Source organism: Melospiza georgiana, chromosome 6 (assembly GCF_028018845.1).
Source record: "Melospiza georgiana isolate bMelGeo1 chromosome 6, bMelGeo1.pri, whole genome shotgun sequence".
Lineage (NCBI taxonomy): Eukaryota > Metazoa > Chordata > Aves > Passeriformes > Passerellidae > Melospiza > Melospiza georgiana.
In genome coordinates, this window is record NC_080435.1 from 9,132,206 (window position 1) to 9,158,397 (window position 26,192).

General features: G+C 38.7%; 1 protein-coding gene across 1 annotated transcript in view; it reads right to left on the reverse strand.

Moving 5' to 3' along the window:
* Positions 1 to 76: 76 nt before the first annotated feature.
* Positions 77 to 26,192, reverse strand: part of HSD17B12 (hydroxysteroid 17-beta dehydrogenase 12) — an 82,323-nt gene continuing 56,207 nt past the window's right edge. Inside the window, 5 exon segments of the mRNA XM_058027262.1 lie at positions 77 to 1,743; positions 1,886 to 2,035; positions 8,422 to 8,487; positions 11,857 to 11,938; positions 17,349 to 17,383. Of these exon segments, the coding sequence (XP_057883245.1) occupies positions 1,639 to 1,743; positions 1,886 to 2,035; positions 8,422 to 8,487; positions 11,857 to 11,938; positions 17,349 to 17,383 (438 nt within the window). The 3' untranslated portion in view covers positions 77 to 1,638.

The window sequence follows — 26,192 nt, forward strand, 5'->3', positions numbered from 1 at the left end:
TTCATTGTTATTACTCACAATAAAGGACAATGTACCCGCAAACGTTTTTATAAGAAAAACATAACACATTAAAGACTCAAGAGTAATTTCCATTTTATTTGTTTTACAAAGTCAAAAACATACAGATTTTTTAGTCCAATGCTTTCACATCAGATCCAGAGCAAACCAAATCATGTGCTCATAGAGAACTAATACCACCAACTTCACCATCCCTGTTCCAAAAAATTAAGAAAACTATGGGATAGGATCTGCATCTCAGATTTGATCAGCACCATTGCATCGGTATTCAGGTTTTTTCAATGTACAGAAATGTTAGCCCCAAATCATGTCTCAGTGCAACACATCTTACTTCAAAATCAGAGCTTGAAATTATTCTTTGAAAGACAGAAAAACCCACAGAAAAGAGTGGTAGCTGCTTGCAATTTCATTTGCCTTGCAAGTTTTATATATTTTATGTTTATAAAAAGGAATGTTAGAAACCAAAATCTTTAACAAAGTAGGTAAACACAGACAACAGCAGTGCAGACTTCTCATGTACTCTGATCCCTGTGTCCAGGAGTTAGGTAACTTGAGCCTTATAGGAACATTCCACTTTGGAACAGAACCATGAAAAAGACCAGTTAATTTTAATGCAATTAAATTAAAACTGTTCTACTCTTCAAGACATTTCCTGGTTCTCATTTTTAAAGCCATCTACATATTCAGGAGTCACATTTCAAAAGAACTCACCAGAAAGACAGACTGATACATAACTTCAAAAAGAATTTAAACCACCATTGCTAACAAGGAGAGTAACTCATTTCAAGCTCTGCATTTGAAGTACCCATAATCTTTTACATAGCAACCAGCATGTAACATGTAACTTGTGACATTTATCTACATTGTGTTATCACCACCTATTACAAAGAGCAGGCACTGAACTTTTAAAAATGTTATTACAAATCATGAAGATTACATATTACTGAAAAGTTAGAATCCATATTCAAGACCCAAGATTTTAAATGCTTTTTGCAGTGTTACTTTATGTATATATTTATAGATGAGCTATTACACTTATTTCTGGTTTTGGCCCATTTCCCTCAAGTTCATAACCAAAAAAATCACACTGGACCATGTAAGCAAGGGGAGCACTCATGAGCTGACTCATAGTGCAGAATCCTTGCAAGTATCCAAAACCTGAGCTTCAGGAGGTCAATACTCTGGAAATAGCACTAGGTTACCTTTTAAAATAATTATGCTCCCTTTCCTCTCCTGCCCACCTGCCCGGGAATATATGAGAACTACTTTTTTTTCTGCCCTTCACCCATGAACACAAGAATAGATATGATGGACACTATATAACCAAGATGTTCCTCAAGAGCGTGATGTCTGATCAAGTCCATGAAAGTATTTCATAAAGCACAATGCAATTTTAGTTCAAAGCACTTCCCCCCTCATAATAGCTATAAACAAATAAAGCCTATTTTTCAATCAATATTAGAAGTCAACAGTCTTGCTTCATCTGTATCCTCAAGACTGTTCTCTTGTTAGAAAGCACACCTACGATTGGAGATGTTTAAACATTAGGTCTACTTGATGTTGCAGCATGGTGTGGAACTTGCAGGAGTCCCAGGTTCCCAAGGTCAAGTTGCTTCCCACTTACTTCTCCTTCATTTTTTTAAAATAACGAGCCCGTATTTGTTTGTTTGTTTTCATTATTAAGTTAATGGCAGTAGATGTAGGTAGAAGAGAGATGACCCATCCCTAAAAAAACAAAATAAATAAAAGAAGAAAAATAAAAGAAGGGGGTGAGGTCTCAGCATTTTGTAACTTGTACTAATGACTCTTTTTTCCATAATAAGCACAAAGGGCATTTCAGATCCTCACATTCTCCAAGGTGACTTACCATGAGAGCATGAGGTAGGTACCCGTTGGTCTGGGACTGCAGGCCCACCGTGCCCAAGGCAGCTCTCACATACCTCTCAGGACTGGGCTTGTCGAGGGTCGGCTTGCGGATTTTGGACATTTTTGTTGCCACGTAATATGGTAGAACACTCTGCACACAGGAAAACTCATGTTAAGCAGGGAATGCTTTCAAGATAACTCACAATCCATAAGCGTAACTGGAAATCAGATAATCTGTACACTGAAACCTAGCTTAAGCCAGCCTTATTTTCAGTTCTAAGATCACAATGAGATCCCAATATAAGATCAAGAACTTTTTAATTAGATAACACATGGGTCATATTTGGACATAGTTCAATTGTCTCCTGACAGTCAACACCACCAGCTGGAGCCCCAGAAAAACCACTCTTTCAAGTGTAGAGTTGAAAAGCCATTCTTACAATTTGCCTTGTAAGCACAAAACTTCATTCCAGTTGTTTAATAGAAAATGCTGCACTGTTGTTTCTCTGTAGTCACTCCCCAACATTTGCTTGGGAAGGAGCTGCAGAACCCAGGACAGGAAATTTAACATCAAAAGCTCCTCAGTTTGGCACCTGTACAAGGTTGAGGAAGGAGAAAAGAATGTCCAGAGACTTGAAACATGGAGCTTGTAGCTCCACAGCAGGGCTTAGAGGACAGAGGAGAGTATTAGCACCACAGTGAAAAGACAGAAGGAAGGATCAAGAAACAGAGGACAGTTAAAGAGCTTTTATAGCCATGTTTGGAAGCAAGACAGAAAATGATGCTAGGTCTCAGAAGTGTCTGTAGTGGAGGAACAAGAGGAAGCAGCACAGATACGTGTTGATGGAAGGATGCTGACAGAACAAAGGCATGTCCATGGTAGGCAAGATAGACCTGGAGGATCCAAAACCACATTGCCCTTAACTCATGCTGCTGGAGAAGGAAGGCAAATGCACATGTACAGTAGGAAGCAATATTCTTTCCTCATGGTCATGCTTTTGGCAATGCTTTCAACTCGTCCTCAATTTTTGCCTCTAAAAAAGTAACCAAAAAAGCCCTGGTCTACAGCCCTGAAACAGATATTAAACATACCATAACTCAACACACCTAGAGAAGTTGGAACTTCATCACCACTTTACAAGGACCTCCTAAGACACTGTCAGTGGCTTTAGCAGTGATTCAATACATCCATCCACTACTGCCCATCTATGAGGGCTCCCACTGCCAGACCTTAACAGCAAGTGCCTGAGAGTGTGTCCACTTCTGCTAATTCATGTCCAAATGAGAATGCCATCTCAAAAAAGAGTCTATTTGGGCAAATAACAGTTTGTACACCTGCTTCCAATGTTAGTGTCTTAAAGAACAACCACACATGCCTGAACTCAAAAACATCTGCTGTTACTCTCAGCAGCACAGCAGGGAAAGGGCCCCTTCAGTTCTCATTGACTATGTATCCATGCCATAGCTGTGCACATTTCAACAGAAATTTTACCACCACAACCAGGAAACGTTAGTATGTCTGCTCATTCCTTCACCTGAGAACATAAAACCTGTGCCCTTCTGTCTATAAATAGGACTTTCAATAATCTACTACATGAGTCCACTTTCAAATGGGAAGGAAAATCATGGAGACCTAAACTTCAGAAGTGAAAGCAGCAACCACTGCCTTTAAAGTCACCAAAAGCTACAAATGCTTGGATAAGAAAACTAATTCTGCTACCATAGCAGCATAGGTACCTCATAGGTACTTCAACTCCAGAATGTGAACTGCATCTAATTTTCAGACTGCATTTTTGAAATGCAATCTGAAAAATATTTTTAATAGTTATTATTTTAATATTTTTAAAAGTTAAATTTTAAGCTTCTTATTCACCATCAAATTATTTCTACAACATCCCCACCAAGAAAGGTACAATAGATGTGATCTATTATCTTTCTCTACTCAAAACAACTTCAGAAGTGAACTGCATTACCCAGTTACACCACTGGACAGCAGGAAGGGGCAAACAATTGTGCATGAGGATACTTGAAAAAGCAAGCATATGGTAGCACTGCTGGATTGATCCACAGACTTCAAGGCACATAGAAACATGGGATTACACTCCAAGCTTTTTCTTCTCCTAGATGCGCTCCAGAAAACAAAAAGGCAGGTACTTAATTTCAGATACATTAGATTTACCACCTTTATATTAACTGGACCTTATTTTAATAGATATCAAGAGACCTGCTGAATCTATTTAGTTTTCTCCCCTTCTTCCTTCCCACAAAGAATTCAGAGATTCATGAACTGTATCTAAAACAGGCAAAACAGATTTTAAAAAAAAAAATCACACTTTCAAGCCTTTCAGCATTTTACATTCAGACAGATATAACCCACAGTACCTGGGCAAATAACTCTTCTTTTTCAGGGAAAGCTTAGCCTGCACTATAGTTTCAAAACATGCCTTAAAAGTAGCTTATGCCAGTACAATGTGTCTTGCTCACTTAAAACATTTGCTACTGCTTACAGCTCTGATGTGTATTAAAAGTGGCTCATACTCAACACTGGGTTCTTGAATATTATTTAGATGTAAGAAGTCAGATCTCAGACCTGAATAGTTAAGTCATAAGTCCTCCAAAGTCAGAACAGCTTGTTTACACAATTTTATCACCTTTTTTACCTTACTTTTAAAAAAGTAAAAAGACCTGAACTCTCCAGTGTTGCCAAATAAGTTTCCTTCCCTTTCCAATGTGGGAAAAAGGAGACTGGGGAACATAAAAGGGAAACAGAAGAGTTACATCAACCAAAGCTGATCTGTATAGAAAGCTGAACAGCAAAGCAAAAATGCTTTTGAAGGAAGGATGGTAATGCCAGTAAGCATCACTTTGGTGACATCAAACTTTTGTGAATACCTGGAGATAGAGCTGGGCCTGTTCAGTGCTGTGAAAAGGAAGCTGGTGGTCACATCTTACCTAAAATTATTTCAGCAGTAGTTGTGAAGATAAGAGCCAAACTCCTCTGAGTAATGTCTGATCAAATGACAAGAGGGACAACTGTCAATTTTGGCTGTAGACTGTCAGACTGGACATTAGGGAGAAAGCCTTTTCACTAGGAGAGCAATATAAAATTCAAACAGACTGTCCAGAGAGCTCAGAGCACCCCTGCCCTTGAAGGTTTTCAAGATTTGGCTGCATAAAGCCATAATTAGCCCATGACCTAGTGCCAGCAGCAATCCCACTGCTAATTGCTAGGCAATGCAGCTGCTGGGAGAGCAGGAGGTTAGGGTAGAAAACTTTCTGGTAATCCTTTTAAATGAACATTTTCATGAATTTGTGGTCTAGTATTTTATGTAGTGAATACAATAAAAGAAAGCAGATAGTGCAAGTTTCTAGCACTATACTTTTGCTATGCATAGTAATGAAGTACAGAGGGACAATGCCAATAACTACCTGAAGTTTAAAATGAGAATAAAAGAAAGGGTCAAAGAACCAAGCAATATTTCTAGACATATTAAAAGATCAAAAATTTCATAAGTCTGCAGAAATCTCTTTCAAGGGGAGATCTTCCTGAAAGTCTTGAGAAAAGACTATTGTCACCTTCTTCCTGGTCTCTTTTCTTTTGCTTTTTTTCCCTATGTAAACAAACACAAAGTTTTAACCTATGCTATTACTGTGCTGCTTCTGAAAAATTAAGCAGACCTATTAGCCAGAAAAGTATATTTTTATCCAAAGATGGCTACACTGCAACAAAAGCACTATCAAAACTAAGCTTCCACAGATGGTAATCCACTTCAGCAAGACACATACTTGAGGCTGATATGAAGAAATTGATAAAATCCCTCCAGCACTTTGTTTCTGCTTTCCACACAGTGCTACTCTGCAGGTATTGCATGGCAGACGTTAACTGGTTTCAATGACGATGATCTAGCTGGAAGGGCAAGTCTGGAATTAAAAGTGTAATGCTTCTGAAGGTTATAGAGATGTACTTCAAAAAATTCTAAGAGGGATGCAATCTTCCTTAGGGATTGAAGGAGATAAGTCAGCTAGTCTTCACAGGAAGATACTTGTAATATTCATTACTGGCTTATATTGACTTAGGCTGAAAGAGGAGGACAAGGACATGGACCTGCAACAAAATTAGCATAACAAATTGAAGCTGTGACAGCTATTGATAATCAGGCCCACATAACTCAATGGCAATTCACTGTCTACATTTAAAGGATAAAAAGCAGTGGTGTCAGGAATTCAGCATCCTAAGCCAACACCAGAGTCATAAAAAGACAGTTTACCACAACCTGTAAAGCTTTGTACAGGAAAACATAACTGAAAATACAGAAAATTAGATTAAATTCTTCATTTGTTTGTAATCCTAAAAATGTAAGACATTAAAAACCCTTTTCCTAGCTTTTCTATTCCCAAAAACTAGAAAACCTTTCCTACACTATGTACATTCATATTGTGCTTAATGCCTTTATCCAGTCATGAGTTACTGGGGTATTTACAGTCTCAACAGGTACTCCTCTATAGTCATCACCCAACAGTTCTTGCTCCTCCTTCATTCTCCTCTCAAACTGCTAAGAGTACTATTTAGACAAAATCTGGGGAGGAGGAGAAGACTGCACATAGAAACAACAGATCCCAAAGATGTAACAGTTGCTTCACCTGCCAGCATCTGTCCCTAAGCACCCTCACACTGAAGTAACTTATGAGCAGCTATGCCTAAGAAAACACCAGAAAACAGAGGTTGGATGTGGTACCACAACACAGGCCCCCACAAATTCACACCATCATTATTGTCAGTGAAGCTGTGTGTTGAAGGGGCCTATGGCTCAGCTTGTAGACAGACTTCAGCAGGAAGGAAGTCCACCCAGAAGATTTGATACTATTGATGTAGGAAAGGGCAATATTTTACCAGTTGCTTGAGTCTCATTTTGAGACTGTGATGTGACAGGCTGAGAGAGGGCTACATTGCATGTAGATGAAAATTATTGAAGAATGGTTGTCTGATAGTAGAGCTAAATCTGCTAGTAATACAATTTGAAAGACACTGAGGAGGTAGAAGTAATCAAGCAGGGAAGAAATGGTGAGAAAGCTGTAAGGAACTTGCCATGTGGTAAACATTGACCCATTGCAGGACAGTTTGGAGCTGTGAGAAGAGGAAGCAACAAGAAGACATGAAACACGGAAAGTTTTTCCAGCTAAATCCACTTCAAGAACTGAGAGCACACAAAATGACCCTGTATGCTGAACCTGTACCTGTTCAGAATTCTACCTTTTTTATGCATCCTCCATTGCTGCACACTGGTCTGGCTGTACATCCCAGAGTGCTAGGGCACAGAATCAAGCACCCAGGGGAGAAGTGAAGCTTTATTTAATACCAAGTTTAAATCTAGGTTTACAGGAGGTTCCCACTAAAAGGCCGGTGACTACATGCTCACCCAACAACTTTTTTCTTAATGCAGTCCACTCTCAGGAAATGTGACAAGACATTTTATGGTGAGAAGTTCTTTTTTTGCTAAATATACTTAAAAGGAAAAAATAATCTAGCACATCAAAAAGGTAACATAGCCTTAACCTGGTAACAACTTCCCTATAGTATTAGCCAGTAATAAGAGTTGTGCTCTTTTGTATAATGATTACACATTTAAAGCAGGCAACTTTGTGCTTTGTGTTTCATAAAGCCTTTGAAGTTCAAGTGGATTTGAGAATGACCACACAGAACACAGAAATGACAGGCATGGACATAGGCAACCCTGTTTGCAAGATCCCTAACTGAACTTCAAAAAGAGATACCATTGTCTTCACAGTGCAGGTAAGATCTCATACCACCTTCATTAAGCTGATTCTTGCTCTTGAGAGGTTTAATCAGCAATGGAAGTTTCACTGTGATCAAAGCTGGAAATTTCAGCTTTGGAAGCAAACACTAAGAGTATGTGAGAAGTGATATTAAAGCAAAATCCTATAAAGCTGTGAGAAACTGGTGTGGTTTGCTTTTTGCCATGCCAAAAATAATTAAAATCAAGGAAGGTAAACAAATGGGGAGGGGGCAAGGAGGGCTATGAAGCAAGACTCTTTAGCAATACAGAAAATTAAATCAGTCAGTTACACATGAAGGCTCTTTGAGGCTTTTGTTCATTCTTCAACTATGCTTAGATTAGCAGTTGATTTCACTGACACTGCAGGGATTCTCCTATTCCAGTTGTTAGAGCTGTTACCCATGGAATGCCTGTACAAATGCATTCCACAAGTGTATTCCAGTAGATGAAGCTTCATAAAGATGTATTCTACAGCACTGTGCACAGTTTTATGGAACACTTTATCCATAAGGGTTCAATTAGCACCATCAGCTAAAACCACACAAAATCAAACCATGTCTTTTGTTGCTTCAAGACCCATGGTTTCAGAGTAATTTAAGAAAGCTGCTAATGGGATCAAAGGAAATCCTTATACTTAATCTGTGTCACACACTCATGAATAAGAGAATATGCTGATTCCTTTTTGTTGCCAAGTCACCAATGTTGCTGTGGTAACCACACTGACATGAAACAAGCTACTCACCTGCACAATGATGCCCTTGCTCTTGTATTCTGCATTGAGGCCTCTGGAGAAGTAATCCACAAAAGCCTGCAGAGAGAAGAAAGGAAACATGCAGCACGCTACACGTTACAATGGAAACTCTAGTATAACAGTTTTGTGTAAGAGTATTTGAGTTACTATTTGGAGTTCCTGTTTTCAAAGTGAAAACCCTAGGTTTTCAATGAAACTTTGCAAATAAGAGCAATGCCATTCAAATAGAAACTCTATGCTAAGGAAGTATTTTTACAGAAGCAAGGCTCAATCTAAACAAATAAACCCCTTTTTAATTTAGAAGGAAAAGGAACTAGATTTGTTAAATAAAGCCTAGCTAAAAGAGGAAAAGACAACTTCATGTTCACATTGTTCACTACTTTAGGTCATCTTCTTGAATATCTTTAAGAGTGATTTAATTGGGTTCCTCTTTTGCATGGTTTTTAGAACATAGTGTTTAAACACTTAGTCTTCTGCCTTTACACTTCTAAAAAATGCCACCCTATGGTGACACTTCTTCCTAATCCTCAAGTCCACCTCCGCAGATTCTCCTCCAAACTTCTGGAAGTTTTAGAAATTGCAAAACTGAAAGTTCAAAGAAAGAGGTTAAAGGACTTCAAAGGTGGATGTTAGCACCTGCCTTCAAGATGCTCTCAAAGCTGATAGAGCCACCTCCTTAACCCTGCCAGGAAATATTGTGCTAAGAATCAAAGGCTACTTAGCAGTTCAAACCAGCACAGATTCCCACTTCCCAAATTCTTCTAAACTACACTTTCACCTTACCCTCTTGCCCAATGAGACAAAAATACCAAGTTCTGCTACGGTTTCTTGTTTCAGAGAAGTGATACAGCCAAGTAGGATGAATGGAATACCTTCAATTGAATGAGCTAAACCATCCCATCCATGCTTGAAGCTAAAATAAATACTAAGTAAATTAGTTCAATTATTTAAGAAGCAGTTGCTTCACACCAGATTCAAACCAAGCAGCAAAGCTCTGGTACTGCACCTCCTTTACAGTTTTCCTTTGGTCACCATGTCCCCGGTGGTTTAACACAAGTCCTAACTGAAGCCAGCACCTAAAGTTGGCAAGTTGGCAGGGGCCAGTGTTTTCCCTACACAGGCCATCACACTGAATTCGGCCATACAAGAAGCAACAGAAACACTCTCACACTACTGGACTATTTCTAAAGACACTCTGCTGAGCATACTTGGAAGATCTGAAATAAAACTGGATTTTCCTGTATAGCAGGTAGGTCCTTTTACTCTTCTTCTTCAAGTTGCATGTATGAGCTAGCAGGAGGCTCCTTAAACCATAAATAGCTTATCTGCTGTTCAGCTGCTCTTTCTTTCTTTCTTCCTCCCTCCCCTGAGTATAAGTTCATAACAAAATTCAGTACTCAACATGAATGAAACAAAGTCTGGCCTAGCAGCAGCTATTGAAATGAATCCTCTGACCATCCTCTTGACCAGGAAGGTACCTGCATGGACATGCCAAATGGTTTGGTGCACTTTCTGAACACAGCAGTTCAGGTGCATGTGTAATACCTGCACAGAGTATACTGAATCTACTAAAAAGAACTATTTTATGTTAATGAAAGTGCTCTGATCATTCAAATTTTTAACTATTCCTCCATGACAAAAGTCCTGATGTTGGTTACTGCTCCAAATATGGAGACAAAATACAAAATACTGCCTTCTCTACTGGTTGCAATGAGCTTGCTATAAGGAAAATGTTCATTTTACATGAGAAGTGAAAGCTATTTCCAGTATACAAATAAGGTATGGAGTTTTTCTTCTTGAAGAATTTATTTCAAGACACGTTGGGTTTTCTACCTCCACAAGCTCAAGTCCCCCAACAACCTTGAACCTGAAGTCTTAAGAATGCTCTCTAAGTAAACATTCCCTGAATAAGCAGATAAGCATTGAATGTTGGAAAATTTATTCTCCTTGGATATCCAAATATCTAATAACAAATCCAAACAGTAGAGGCATGGGGGTGAGGTGGGAAATGATATAATCATATTTCACTTCTCATTAGCATTAACACAGGTAGAGAAACCTGTCAAAATATAGCACTATGATTCCTTTAAAAGAGTCTCATTCCAGTGTAAACTAGGGAATTCTCCACAGGAAGGTTAAAGACCACATTTGTTCCTGATAATTAGTCAAAGTCATTGACTTACACCTGAAGGGTATTATGCTTTAAATCCCCTTTAAATAGATAAGGGGAAAAAAAAAACCTAGAAACTGCAGATACTCTCTTTCTATAGCTACATTAGGGGAGTCACTTTCATGCTTACTAATCTTGCTGTAGGAGAAGATGGGCAGTGCTGAGAACAGGCAGATTATTCGACCTGTAACTTAGTTTTTTAAGGGGAGGGGAAGAAATATTTCAGATTCCTGTTGGGAAAAAAAAAAAAGACTTACCAAAGCAGTATAAGATATATTATCACTAAAATCAGAAGCTCAGTTGATTCCATAAAGCTGAAAGCACTGCCACCACAAAGTGACCATTTGTATTAAAACAAAAAATTGTCCTCTCAGGAAACAGCTACTTCAAGGGGAAATTTTATCACCTAAAGCTACTTCAGGTTTCTAAACTTAAATATATGCCCTCCTTTAGTATGAATAAAATAGTGTGCATCAACTACCTTCTGGGAATATGAAGATGTTACTGAGAATCTAGAGGAAATGTGAGTCTGTTCTGACATGAATGACACTACTGAAGGTTTCTTCATCCAGTCAAGGTTCTGCTTAGACTGTGAGATGCTTGAAATATTCAAGGTAATTACCAGGTATACCTGAAAAAGCTGTAGTGCCATACTGCTTTAATGCCAGTGTAAATGTCTCTTGCATTCTGTTTTATCACATATGCCTCAGTTCCATGCTGGGTACCCACATTCTGTCTTTACAGTGTTCACTGGAGATATTTTAGGGCAACATTTTAGAATCCCCTGAAATTATCTTTGGGAAAAAAAAAAATACAACCAGCTGCAAAAAAATGAAACTGTCCCAGCAACACAAAGAGAAACTAGAGCAGATGAACTTAAGATGAAATGTAGATCACAGAATTATCACAGAATTTAGGGGAAAGACAATTCAAAACCAAAATAAGCATGTTAAGCATGTTAAGCTTAGTCAATGTCCTTTCTCAGCTTTGCACTAAGCTTGCTTGGTAGACTACTATCCTTTTCCATTTAAAAATGAAATACATGAGGAAATACATAAAATAGTAATTTCTATGCCAGTAAACCCTTGCACTCAGTTTTCTTTCAACCTTCCAGCTTCCACTATTGGAAAAACTCAAGACAGAAACTCTGTGCTTTTAGTTCATGAAAGCACCACTAGATGGACACCAAAACATTTATTCCTGTGAATGTTGCCTTATGTTTGACACTTGATTTCAGTGTGGAAAGGAACATTTACCTTGGTTGCAGAGTAAAGAGTCAGCAGTGGAGTTGGACACATCCCTGAAGCTGATGCAATATTCAGGATTATCCCTTTTGATCTGAAAGGAAGCCAAGATATATTATAATGAAATAAAGGAAACATCTTTCATGTTTCCAAAAATTACAGCAAGCCTAAAAACACCCTTTAGAATGCAACTGAGATTAAGATCTGTTTAAAAATTCGAACCAAATCCTGAATTGAAATTCACTTTATGCACAGTCAGAAGTATCCAAGCAGCTGGCGTAAATCAGGAGCAACTCCAAGATCAATACAGCAAGAGAATCAAAGTTTTATTTACATACACATACACACACAATGAGCTAAACCATGCAAAACCACTGAGTCAAGCTGGCACGAGTTCAAGAGGAACTTCTACATCTTGGGACAAGATGGCAGAAATGGCAACACAGTTGCATTGTATGATTTACACTTTGATAATTACTTTCATCTTCTAAATATTACTTCATAATGGATCTTCAAGATAGCAAGGATCCGAATTTACTGCTCAAATACAGAATTTAATAAATATGGAAGATATTCAGTGGATGAACACAGAAAATGAAAGTTGTCTTATAGCTGTATCACAGTAACACTGAAGGTATTTATCAACAGTATTTTGGTAAAGATACCTGAAATTAGTGACCACCTGCTCTGTCAAGCCTTTCTAAAGCACATACACGTAGGACAGGAAGGCTCCTGACCTCCCAATCTAGTCTGATTTGAGTCCTATCTATTTCTGAGTCTAGTTTTACCTACAAAACCAGACATATTTAGTGCTAAGTATAAAAAATAATTAATTTTAAAAGCTTTATGCAAATTAGAGCAATTACTCTGTTAGAAGGTCCTAGACAGTCCAACATAGTGAAAGATAAATCTCTACTTCTTCCCACCCTGCTGGAAATTCAAGGCAGTTTATCTGAACATAGCATAAGCATGCCATGCTCAGTGCAGTGAGAACACTCATGCAGGCAGACATCACACAGCTCAAGTCCTGCAGATTCACAAGAGTTTCCATCAGATTTGTTCAACCAGGTGCACCCTACACCACTGCTGCCACAATCATTTCAGTAACCATCTTATAAAAAAACAGTAATTTAAGTCACTGTTAAAAATTAAAACAATGTAAATGCTTTGGAAATCATGACAATAGATTCAAACCAGCATGGCTTGTGCCATGATACAAGTGTAAATTACATCTGTGACTGATTTGTCACAAGGAATGAGATGGCAAATGTGACAGAAAAGAATAATTTCAGTCATTCAGGATTTCAAGCACCTTTGCCAAAGTTCATTGTGTTTTTCAGGACTTCCCTGAAAGGCTTGGTTGGTGAAATAAGGTAGTAACACTGATCCAAATATGTAGCATGGAAAGTGTAAGATCACATATTAATCAGGAATTTTCAAGACAGCAAAAGGTTAACAGTGGATCATAGAAGTCTTTTTGTATCAAGACAGGCAGTGACTGTGATATTTATTTATGAGCTCAAATTGAGATTAGCAATGAATTTTGCTATTCTCTTAAAAATATTAATTTTTTAAGAGATTACCAGATTGGAGAATACTATAAGGAGCTTTTTAAAAGCTCAGGCTGCTATATGAACAGCTTACAAAATGGCAGATGAAAAATCAATATTAAGAGTGCATCAATAATCTATTATCAATAACCAAAATAATGCTTACTAAAGAAAAATTTGTGAATTAATCACAAACCTTGCAGGGCTCTAAACCAACTGTTCCCTCCATGAAAAACCTGAACAAGAAGTTCTATTTTGTGCAGCAGTCACCAAAACCAGCCAAACAACAGGATGCTGGGAATGGGAGGGACAGATCCTCCACCACCACCAAAATCCTGAATTACAGTCTACAAACCATCTTTATCCCTCCAAATACTGAATAGAAATATTAAGAAACTGATGATTTAAGAAAGGGGAAGAGAAGAAAAAAAACCACTCTGAGACATCAATTTATTTCAGAGACTATTAAGAGCAGCCATGATAAGAGTACACACACTAACAAATGAAAAAGATCAAGATTTTGATTCAGCTTCTTAGAATACAAAAGAAAGATGACATTTATTTAAATGAAAGACTGAAATTTAGATCCAAAAAACCAGAGTGCTCTTCTTATATTCAGACTAGGGACTACTTGCCACAAAACTTAATTGAAGACAAAAGCTTAACAGGATTCAAAGAAGGACAAGCATTGATATGGATAAACACAAGCCTCATGCTTTTAAAACAAACTGAAGCTTGAGAAGAGAGGCTGACATGCCGGCAGCAAGCACAGGTCTCACAGCGCCTGGCTGCACCGCAACTTTCTAGCAGGAGTCGTGACCACCACCTAGATGGAGTGAATTAATGGTCTGACCCAGGGAAGAAACCCTTCCTAGAAACACAAAACATTAACAGAAGCCCCTTGCAGAAACTCTGTGTATTGGTCTCTTTGAAGCAGTCACTGCCACTGGGGGTTTTGTGGTTTGTATTTTTACATTTTAAAGAAAACAGTCCTAGCCTTAAAAGCTCGTAACTTAAAACCTCCAGATAAAATGAAATTGAGAAGCATGTGAGTAGGGGGAACACTTCCAATTACTCCAATTACAATTCTGCTTCTTAGAGGAATTGCAGAATAAATGTTTTTAGAGAGGGATCTGAAGAATTACTCAAGCATCAGCATGGTAAAAAGAAATTTTGGCTCCACCTAATTCAACCGTGCCCTTAATGGGAAATAAAAAATAAAACAAAACCAAACAAAAAAAAAAGTTGGTTAAGATGAAGAGAGCCAGGCCCACACCCTCACACCTCCCAGTCATTCTACCTTAAGTGGTCCAGCACCAGGGAGGCTATATTTAGCCATCTCCCTGTTGCTGTGGCAACCAGCGCCTGCTCCAGCTGCATGCCAAGTGGAAAGAGCAAGCTTCTTCTGTAATGTAATTATGCACTTGCTACTTTCCTGGCAATAAATACCATAGTTTGGTGTTTGTCTAGCAACAGCCAACTGATTTTTGGTGGTGGTGGCTTTTTTTTTTGTTCCTAAAGACATCAAGCCTTGATTTTCAGTTCTATGAGTTTCCCATCTCAGACAGTAGCCTGAGTATTTATACAGGAACTGCTCATTTAAGTATAATAGGAAGCTTCAGATAATAAATTGTCACTTTAAATGTTCAAAACACAGGAGAGAAGTCACAGCAGAGAATCTAAATGCCATTACCAGAAGTGGCATTCATTTAATGCAGCTGTGTTTAATATAAATAGAAAAGTAAAAGCCAAACCAAGATGTAGCTTTGTTTACTCCTATCAGACCTGGATGCAAAGCATGCAAAGTATGCTCTATTTTTGTATTTATCTTGCAATATATTGTCATAAAGCCAACATTCAAATATGCACTAGAGCAAGCTGCAAGATGCTCTAACACACTACGTCACATCTATCTACTCAACGTGCTCTCCTCCTTGAACAAGTGAGGAATGACAATGAGGTTCTTAGTCTAGCCTTATTTTTAGAGCCCGAAGCCCTTTTTTCTAGCCTGTGGTCCCATGCGAGAAATATATGGCAGACCTGAAGAGCAGCTGAATCCAGCTCCAATTCATTCATGCCCTTGGATTTGCTGGACATCCATGTCCTCCTGTGGCTACAGACTCCTAGCAGTGTTAATGGCCTGTGAGCTATGACTGTGCAGGAGCTGGCAGCTGCAGGCACTGCTTATGTGCACTGCAAACCCAACCAGCTTCACAAAAATCAAACAGAAAATGGAAGCTTTTTCAAATATTTTTCCCTGACATAGAAAGCAAGGCTGTCATCCAAATGGAGCAGTCTTTTAAAGTGTTTCCTTATAGTCAGGAAAAAGTTCAAGATGCGTATTTAATTCTTTTTAACTAACATTAAGGTTTTCTTTCCAGGCTTCTTGAACATTTATCCTCAGAATCCATGAGGTAGTCATGAAGTTAGAGAACTAAGAGGAAAGACGACGTATGCTCAAGGGCAGTCAGAACCAGAAGTCAGCAGGATCCCGGTTTGCTGCCTTTCATTCAAGTCATCTTACCGGCATGGATGTGGAACAGAAAAACCTATGCAGGATGTTCTATAAGTAGAGTATACACCATTCTGTCCTGAGAAGCTGAAGAGATAACTCTGCCAAATGGACAGCTACAATATTTCTTAAAACAAAGAAGAAACTGAGGCAAGAAACTTACGAGTTTTTAAGTTCCAAAACCTAATTATGAAATAACATTAAATCCCCACAAAAGTATAAATGTTTTGGTCATGTTGGCACCTTCAGAGGACAGTGGTTTCACAAAAAACAAGTCCCTTTATCTATCAATAACAGTACAAGGACAAGGAGTAGCTTCTGACCTAGGAGCCCTGAGTATGTATCACTGCTGTACTATAATAATCCTCACCCTCTACTCCAGCTTCATTGGGTAATATTACACTCCCACCCCAGAGCTCAGTCTTGGGCTCAAATCTCTTTACATGAAATAAACTTATTCACATCTCCTGATTGGCTAAGTAAAAATCTTAGCTCACCATCATCCTGATGTGCTAGACACTGACTCCCATACTGACTCCCGGCTCTGACAGTTTGCACCCAGGAAGAAGCTTTGTTTTCAAAGTGAAACATCTGTGTATCTGTGCAACATGAGAATAACTGAATTCTGGTCTGCACTGAAGACTCTCAGACAGTGGGACGACACAAAATAAACTTTTTTTTTTTTTTCATCATCATCTTTGCTAGATTTGGAGGCTTGCCCCACATAGGGACTCCTCCTGCCTATTTGTTTGCGTGGTTCTACAGTGTTTTCCCCAGTACTGTGAACACAGCTCAAGCCTGATCCAGGGTAACCCCCAGCAAGGTAGGGTTAGCACCCCAAGAGAGATCGCAAACAGCCAGCAGAGCCAACATCAGCTGCAAAACAGCCTAAGGGAGACTAAATGGAAATCATGAACCTTTTGGTTTCACCTGGGAGCTAGCTGGGAAGTCAGTACATGTCTTCCCTGTTGACAGTGGTGTGTTATTCTAAAGAGCTGGTCTTCAATTCTATTCTTCCAAATGATCACAGCCTTTCCTCAATATACCTCCTACTGTATAATGAGAACATATTCTTTGCATCCATTTTACTTACAATGACTTAGAGAAATAGCCTTAAGAAGGTTATTCCCAGGAACTGTAACCACCCCCTCAGAATAGCAGGTTGTTGAGTTAGTGCTGATGAGTCAGACGGGCTTTTTAATTCTGTTCTAAAAGGAATCACCACAACAGTGGAGAAGGGAGAGGAAAAATAAAAAGGGAATCGAGTGGAAAAGGCTTCCACCGTCTGATGATTCATGCACCATCAGCGTGACTCACCCAGCATTACTCTGCCATTAAAACATGGAGACTAGGCTGATTAGTCACAGTAATGAATTTTTCAAGAAAGGATTCTCCCCTATAAATAATGATGACTTTGTCTGGATAGTGTTAGTGTGACTCACCTTTCCAGCATGCCGGGCAGCACCAATCGTGTCATCTGCAAAAGGAAAACATTGGTGATGGCTGAGAGTGCAGACAGCAGCCAGCCGGGGCCGAGGGAAGCCTCCCTGCCTCCCAGAAGCAGCTGCCACCCCCTCCACCCCAAGCACGGCTCGGGGAAGCAGAGACCATACTTTGCGTAGGCAGTTTATTTTTATTCTACCTGGATAACTTGGCTCTGTCAAGTAGTGTGTGCACTGAATCTGGTGAACCCATCTAGGTAGTAGCACAAGAGTAAATAAAACAAATGTCTTCACCACTCTGCAGCATCCATGGCCTCTACAGAACATTAAAAACCAGAGTACTACAGCACAGGTACCATCTTTCTCTCCCTGCAAAAAACACCTGTCTTCCTCGAGTCTGACTAAATTTACCACCTATGCCAAGATTCAAAACATTATCCAATACATTTTAGCTAGGCTTACTGAACTGCTGAGTTTAAGACAAATTATAGAGCAGCAAGAGCACTAACAGAACTAGCGAACATATTATTAACTACAGAAAACATTTAAGACCGCAAAATATTTTTTGTTGATTACCCAGGTATTTTCACACTGGAAAAACTACATCTCCAAGAGAAAAGTCACCTGGCAAGCCTCATCACTGCTTTGGAAACTCCTGCCTTTATTATGACTCTGAGCAATCCATCTACAAGCTGGCTGAAGGATTCTCCTGAGCAGTATTCCTAAAACAAGATTCCCAGTTGCAGACAGAGCCTCTCTGACAAGGGAAACAAATTAAGCATTGATCCAAACTTGGACAAAGTTTTAATTAGTGTAAAATAGTTAATTTTCCTACTACTAATTACTACCATCCTAAAACACAATTTAAATCCAAAACTTCTGCCTTCCTGAAATAGTTTCGAAATTCTGCTTGTGCCAAATTCAGCCCTGACCCATGTAAGCCTATGAATAATTGCCACTGACACCAAAGACAGATCACACAAGAAAAATAAACTGCTACCACATTTGACATCTAAAAGATGTTCCAACAAAGTTTTTGAGAACATGGGGGGGTGGGTAATAAAATACTAAAACCAGCACACATCAAAACATAATGATACTGATCCCAAATTACCTTGATAGCTTAAAATAAAACACTGAATATTTGAACAGTGTGGGAAGAAAAACACACACAAAAGAAATCAGCATATACAGGCACACAAAATACCTGCAAGCACTTTGATTACAAAGAAACAAATTTTATTGTAGGAAGCTACTCATTTTATTATCACCACTGCATTAGCCCTCACATATGACTCAATCTGGGTTTGAGGTTTTATTGTTTGTTTGGTTTTATTTTTAATTATAAAACATCAGGAATAAGGGAGAAAAAAACCACAAAAGAAAACAATCTCAGTTGATTGCAACTGACACACAAAGAAAGTGCTAGAGAAGGGCTGTGTTTTCCATTTTATTGGCATTTCTCCCTTAGAATAGATTCTGCCATCAGCCACACTGCATGACAGTTTTGATAAGGGACTGTACAGGCAGGAGTTGAACAGGCCTTCCTTTCATGAAGTCAGCTGTTGACACACAGTGCTGTCAGCACTGCCCCAGAAGTCAAACTAAATATTCAGAGCTGATAAGCATCAACAAGCTAAACAGATCTGATACAGCTTCAAAAAACCCTCTGGTATTAAGTTTAAGTATACATGAGCTTTTTCATACACTAATGCTCCAAAAGAGATGTAGAAACAACTATTTATTTTAATCTTCAAGGATAAAGAATGATTTGGGCTGATTTTAAGACTGGCTCAAGATTAGAAGAGCTTTTATCTGATCCAAGTTTTATGATCTCTTCCACAGATCCCTTGGCAAAAGGCAGCATACTGTTTCTTGCCTCTCAGGGCAGTGGAATGCTGCATATCATCTCCACAGATTGGCACATGGACGTGGACTGGAACTGCCTTCCCTTAGGCAACCCATAAATGATGTGAAAAACCAGTACACAATTTCCCAGTAGTGCAGGGGAGACCCCACATTTGAAACTTTGTCATAAATCCACACAAATGCATTCATGGTCTAAATCCAAATTGCAACCCACCAGCAGCTCTAACAGTTTATCACAAACCTGCTGGCTACTAAAATATGCTACAATAATTGGTAGAGTTACATAAAATAAAAAAAACTATGAAGCCACTGACAGCTGAAATACAACAATAGGTACACAATTTGGGGAGAAATCGAGAAATCTCTCACTACCAACTGCATTAAATGGTTTGTTTCTAAAGTTCAGCTGAACAACAGTCAATTTTTTTCCCCTCCACAGAAAAACACTGATGGCAAAACTGAATTTCATACTCAACATCACTTCCCTTTGTTTTACTAAAATTCTTATTTTGAGGGAATTTCAAAATTCTGTGAAATAGGGCAAAAATTTCTATCAGTATTTTTATACCTTGTGATGTGTGAAAAAAATATATTTATGAATATTCAGTACCTTGATGTGAAAATACTGTTATTTTTAAAGAGCAGGATAACAGAAGGCAGCGCTCTGAGTCAGACTCACCTGACCCAGCCAACTGCACACTCAAAGTGCACGACTGGAAAAATGCTGGCAGGGTATTCTGCAGCCATCCTCAGCTCTGGCAATTTTATACACTCTACACACATGTAAAATATTTTCAGCATTAATTCAAATAAAACAATCAATAGCAGAAATGTAGTTTTATCACTAACAATGGTGTCAGTGGTGTCTACCCCTGCTTGCATTGTATGATCCTTATCCAAAACACCAAACTGGTTAACACTCATCTTCAATAGCTGTAATATCACACATGCCATTAGGAAAAACGGCAGTTCAAAATCAAAACATCTAGAACTGAATAAATATCTCCCAGATAAAGAATCTAAATTTCAGCTAGATCTTGTTTAGAGATAGTCAATTCTGCAATGGTGTGTAGCTCACAAATGGCGAAGCCTTGCAAGTCAGTCTATAGGAATTTGCATGCAGGATGTCAGAGAACTTTACAGCAGTGTTTGTTTCTTGGAAGACAATTTAATACAGGCAGAAGGAAGTGTCAGGAAGCCTAAAGGAGAGGTTGGGAGATAACCTAAAAAGAGTGCCTTCAGTTGGTGATTACTGAACATGGTTAGGCTTCCTTCACATAACCATTTTTATGAAGGAATACTATTCCACAGAAATGTGTGCTACAGTTGAAAGAATGAAAACTCAGGTAATTCCAGACGAGCAGTTAGGCTACATGAAAACTGCTCATCTAAAACAAAGTGGTTTTTCTTTCTGAAAATTTGCATTACAGCAGAGTGAGCATGTGCATCTGACAAATTGGTTCAGGACAGACTACTCAGCACAAGAAATTGTTAATATTTGATATTTTACAGAGTCTGGCTAAAGGTTAGGTTTAGCACACAATCATGAAGAGTGGTTGGTGCACTCTAAGTTTTTTGTGTGTTTTCCAATTATTTCACGTACACTCATAATGCTACCACAGAGTTTAGGGTTTAGTTCCTTTGGTTTGGAGAATCGCTTTGTTTTTAAGTAAACTTCTTTCACTACTACCTATCCAGATCTCAAATTCCAGGATGCTCAAGGCAAATGACTAACTTTAAGTAGAGATTGATTACAGACCAGTTCAATAATCTTTTCTAGGCAGCTATCATTTCCTTATGTCCTTTCAACTGCATTTATTACATTCCTGGCAAGCACTGGTTGCATTGTCCACTCTTCCTTACCAAATCTGTCCTCTACCTTCTAGTTCTGGAAAAAGTAACACCACTTTTACCCTAACAAAGCAAAGATTCCTACTTGCAAATACAAGGATGCACAGACTTATGGTTAGATTTATGTTCTAAAGCAGGCCCTGCAATTAAAAGCTGCAATTAGAGGATGAGGAAATAGAGTTGGAAGTCATAACCATGGGTTTCCAGTGATTTTTCTTCAGAAGAAAACCCCCCATTCTTAGTTATCACTGCATTGTAGTCTTTTCTCAATCTGGTCCAATCAATAGCTCAGAAGTGGAGCTTTTGAAAAGAATAATAATATGCAAAACTTTGAATATTTTTCAGGTGATGTTACTCAGACGACTAAAATACAGCAGGAAATGGTAAGATAAATATTGAAAGTCACCCTATGACCTTATAACAACTGTTATACAACACCAGAAACCTAACATCACAGTTGTATATTTACAAATATAAATCATAAAGACAAATCATTCTATGATGTTAAAACTGCAAATCATTCTTTCCACTTCAAAAGAATATAATGGTACCCTTTCTGTAACTAGAGCTATACAAATAAAAGAAAAGGGTGAGACTTGAGAATTTGGACAAGTTTGCTACAATGTTATGCAGCTAAGAAGCTTCCCTGACTCAAAAACCTGGGGTGAAATTTTACCAACACAGAGCAACATAACTTTTTAAAGATCGGGAATTCCCTGTGGTGCACCCACTCATACAAAAACATCATTGCTACCATGAGACAAGTCCAGGGGATTCACACAAGCTCACAGATGCAGTAGTTGTTTAACAAAATTAACTGGCACCCTTGCACACAGAGGGTACACTAAAAATCTAAGGACCTGTTCTCATGCACTGGCATTTAAATTGATTGTGAGGTCTATTCTCAGCATCTATAAAGTTTTTTAATGTGTCTCTCTTAAGAACAGTAAATTCTTAACACAGCTCATACCCCAAGCAAAACAAGAATTATTTATATTTGTAAAAACTAGCAAGGTCAGCTTTTTCCTACTGTAAAAACCTGAGGTCAGCTCAACTCACACAGTAACACATGTGGCCGTGTCAGGGGCACCAGACATAAAAAGGAAAGTGTGAAAGTAACAAGGCAAGCTCATTTTCAGTGACTTTCCTCTGAGCAACAGTTTTACAAGAGAAAGCTGTCCCTGTTTAGAGCCACAAACTTTTGGAGTCAAGTTAAAAACTGGAAGCTGTCAAAATTGTCCTCTTGTGCTTTACACAGGACAAAAACAGCTCAAATAATAAGGCTGGACTTGCTTCTCTTTTCAAGAGGCAAAATACATGTTTGTGTCAACCCCAAATCTACAGAAAGCCACAGAATTATAGGATTTCCTTAATTTCCCCAAGTTACTTGTACTTTGAACAAAACCCCCCAGTGCTTCTCTGACTATTGCTTAAAAATATTTATTGCAGTTACAGCTTTCTGTGTATCTCACTCTCAAGTTCAAAGTCAGCAAGGTGGGAAACCACAGCACTGAATTTCTCCCTCTGGACCATCTGAATGATATGCATAACCACCTTCACAGGAGGCTTACTTGTTTTCCAAGCACTGGTAACTGTCCCTCTCTGTTTTAAACTTATATTATGTACTTGGTCAAATCATCAACCCCTTCTTTGATTATGACTTTGTATATAAATGTAAAAAATCTCTTGGCTAGACTGGAATACACACACAGTGATATCTTCTTACAAGTCAGTGTTGCCACTGTCCTCAGAATTATGTTCCACTTACTGTGACCCTTTCCACAAATACAAAAATTCACATGTGGTTCTTGCAGGGGACAAGCAACTACCACGTGATTTCTGGTAAGGTACCTTTACAGATGCAGTCTTAGGCTGCACTAGCCCATCTGAACACACATTGGAGTTTGACAGATGCCATTTCCTGCTGTCTTTTCAGGATTGCTGCTCCCCAGGCTTTTCTTCTTTCTACATACAGGCCTGCATAAGAATATTTCCCCTTTCTCAAATTCACTAAACTTCTGCTCCTTCTTTCAATTTTATATTGGTTTTGGGTTCTGTTGTTGCTTTCTTTCCTAAATGCAGTTTCAGACTTTCTAGTAGTCATTTCCATGTCCTGCCTGGGATTCACAGCCTGGTGGTACTCACCTCTTACTTCTCCCTCCATTAAGGGGGCAGCTGACAGCAGATCTCTCAGTTAAACAGAAGGATTTAAGTATTCTAAAATCTCAAGAAAATTAAAAGCATCTCAAATATGACAACAAAAATCCTTGATGTGGTAAGGCCTGTTAGCCTTTTGCATTGGCACTCAGTATAAAACATGAGTGAAGTCATCAACATGACAACTACCACAGAAGGAATGGACATGGACATCATTTACTCTCCTGCTTCATCTGTTAATGCCAATTTCCAAGCAAAGCCTGGCCTGCAAGCCTAAAATTTGCATCCCCCTACAATATAATAGCCTGCAGACCAATTCAGCTCCTTGCTTAATCAACCACTAAGCCAGCACTCCCTCAACTGTTTAGTCCTGCTTATTTTTCAAGAGAACATAAGCTTATGCCTCATTCCCAATGCAATTAGTATATTGTGATGCTGCAAAAGAAATAACAAACTTGCAGTTCCTTCCATAGCAAGTAACTCTTACAGCTCCTGGAAGCATTTGAAGCTATTCTCTGTGCTCATTATCTACCCACTTTTTCCACTGGAAAGCAGTTCTGGCACCCTTGGCTTTCAGGACATTAAGCCAACAGCCAAACCAAGTTTGTTTTCCCAAGTGAAACTAAAGGCTGTAAAATATAAAGATGAATTGACTCAAGAAGATGAAAGATGAACACTTGAACACTTGCTGGTTAATGAAAAAACCCAGGGATTTTGACCTAATATTTCACTCAATGCCACTAATATTTGTGTCTCAAAATGCAAAAAGATATCCAAAAGTTGTAATACAAACCCACATTACCTGAACTGCTACCAACAACCATTAAAGTTCTATTATTTAAATGCCTCCAGAAGCTTGAGATGAGACTATGACAAGAACCATGAAACTACATTTACTACCTCATCTTCTTCCTCATTTATTTGTCAATTCAATCCTTGTATATGACTGTATTAAGTCTCAAGCTCTCCTGAGAAAATACCACAAACGAAAAATCTTTGTGCTATTTATGGCATCAAGACCCGTAACACTTATTTTTTTGTGTGTTATAGGAAGACCAGAGTAACTCCTGCACTGCACATCACCATAAAAATGTGATATTGCCCAGACTGCCTAAAAACCATCTACTTTGGCTGGGGGAGAAGATGGTATTTTGTCAAATTTTTAACCAGTATTTTAAAAGACATGAGATTTCCAACATGTTTCAAGTAGTTTTATGTGGCTTATCTTCAGTGATGTACAGGGTGCTCTAAAGGCACATCACTGTAATCAACACTTCCTGCCAGACTGAGTGAACCCCCAAATTGCATGACTTCATGGTTCATGGGTGATGTAATCCAACAGTGCTCTAAGGACGTGATGGGGGCAGGCAGGGGAGCATGGAAGAGGATTTGGGAAAGACAGATTTTAAAAAGTCTGACTGGGAACAAATTTTCAAAACAGCTGCCAAAATTCCATAGTATTAGATACTTTGCAGCTGGGAAAAATACTGAACAGCAGGACCATCTAGGCTGCAAATTTGTCTTGGGAGGTGAAGATCTTGTCTTCTCTCTCAGTGTACCCCTTCTCACACACTGCATGTCCCCTAGGAACTCCAATGAGCTGACTAATGAAGAAAAAGATGGATCAAAAAGTTATACTTAGAGCAATAAAACAGATTTCAGCATTTCTGTGCTAACTATCCAGACTTTCCTACTGCAAGTCCAAGGGGTGTTTCAGCCAGAACTGGAGTTACTTGACATGCACACCAGAAGAGTTGTGCTGTCCAAAAGGTGCTGCTGATGGCACATGGTGCAGGTTACTGAGAGGACAGGGATATCAGCATCTTTTAGGCTCTGACAAAGGCTGGTCCAAAAGGCAAGGAAGTGGATGCCAATGCTCTAGAAAATAACAGCACAAGTTATATGCTATCTCTGAAGGATCTGGAGATACTGTGGGTAGAGTGTGAACAGGTAGTAGCTCTGCTTCTCCTGTACTTTCACACTTCAGCAGACCCTCAGCTTCTTGCCTAAGAACTTGTGCTCTCTTCCATCACAAATTTGATGTTATTAGTCAGATAAGAAGAGAAAATATTTTTATTACTGTTTTTAAAAACATACACACACACATATATGAAAAAGAGATGGTATCAACCTCAAAAACAGAACTAAAAACAGAACTAGTTCTCAAAAACAGAACTAAATATTCACAGGATTACATCCTAAAAGTCTGCATAAAACCATAAACAGACTTCTCATAAATTTATTTCTTTCCTACCACGATTCTCTAGTTCTATGGCTTCTCCTGAAAAAGTGTCTTACAGATGGCACACATCTCTAATGTGTTCTTCTCCCCAAAACACTAAGCATCTGGCATGCCTACTGTTTAATTACACAACACGCTCGTGCAGGAGAAAACATTTGCAAGCTTGGAATCTTATGCTCAAATTCTGATTAAATGCAGTAGCAGGAGTTATTCACAGTCAAGGAAAAAGTTTTCAAACAGAAGCAAAAACACTATTAACACTCAGCAAGCAGATCTTGAGTAAGTTTCTGCATGTGCAAAAATAGCCATTTTAGAAATCTGAAGAGGTTGAGAGGATGCAAATTTTACAAGAAGCTGTATGACAATTTTGTAAAATTGTTGATAAACACTGACACTACAACTAAAGCATTAGTCTACTTTGGAAAACAACACAGTCTAGCTGCATCTCTGGAACTTCAGGTGCATGCTGAATTAAACTACTACTCTACCCTCCCATCTTCAGAAACACATATTGAAGTAGTTCATCTGTAACTTTTCTACTCTCACAAAATGCTCCCAGGAAGACTGACACCCCAAATTCTTTTATCACTGAATAGTGCACTCCCTCTGCTGGCACAGCACAGACCTCACACCTCAGCAGAGGAGGTCTGTGCATGACATTTCTTCAGATGTACACCTGATGCAGCTCTGTTAACTTAAATGACTTCCTTAAGAGAAATTTTCCT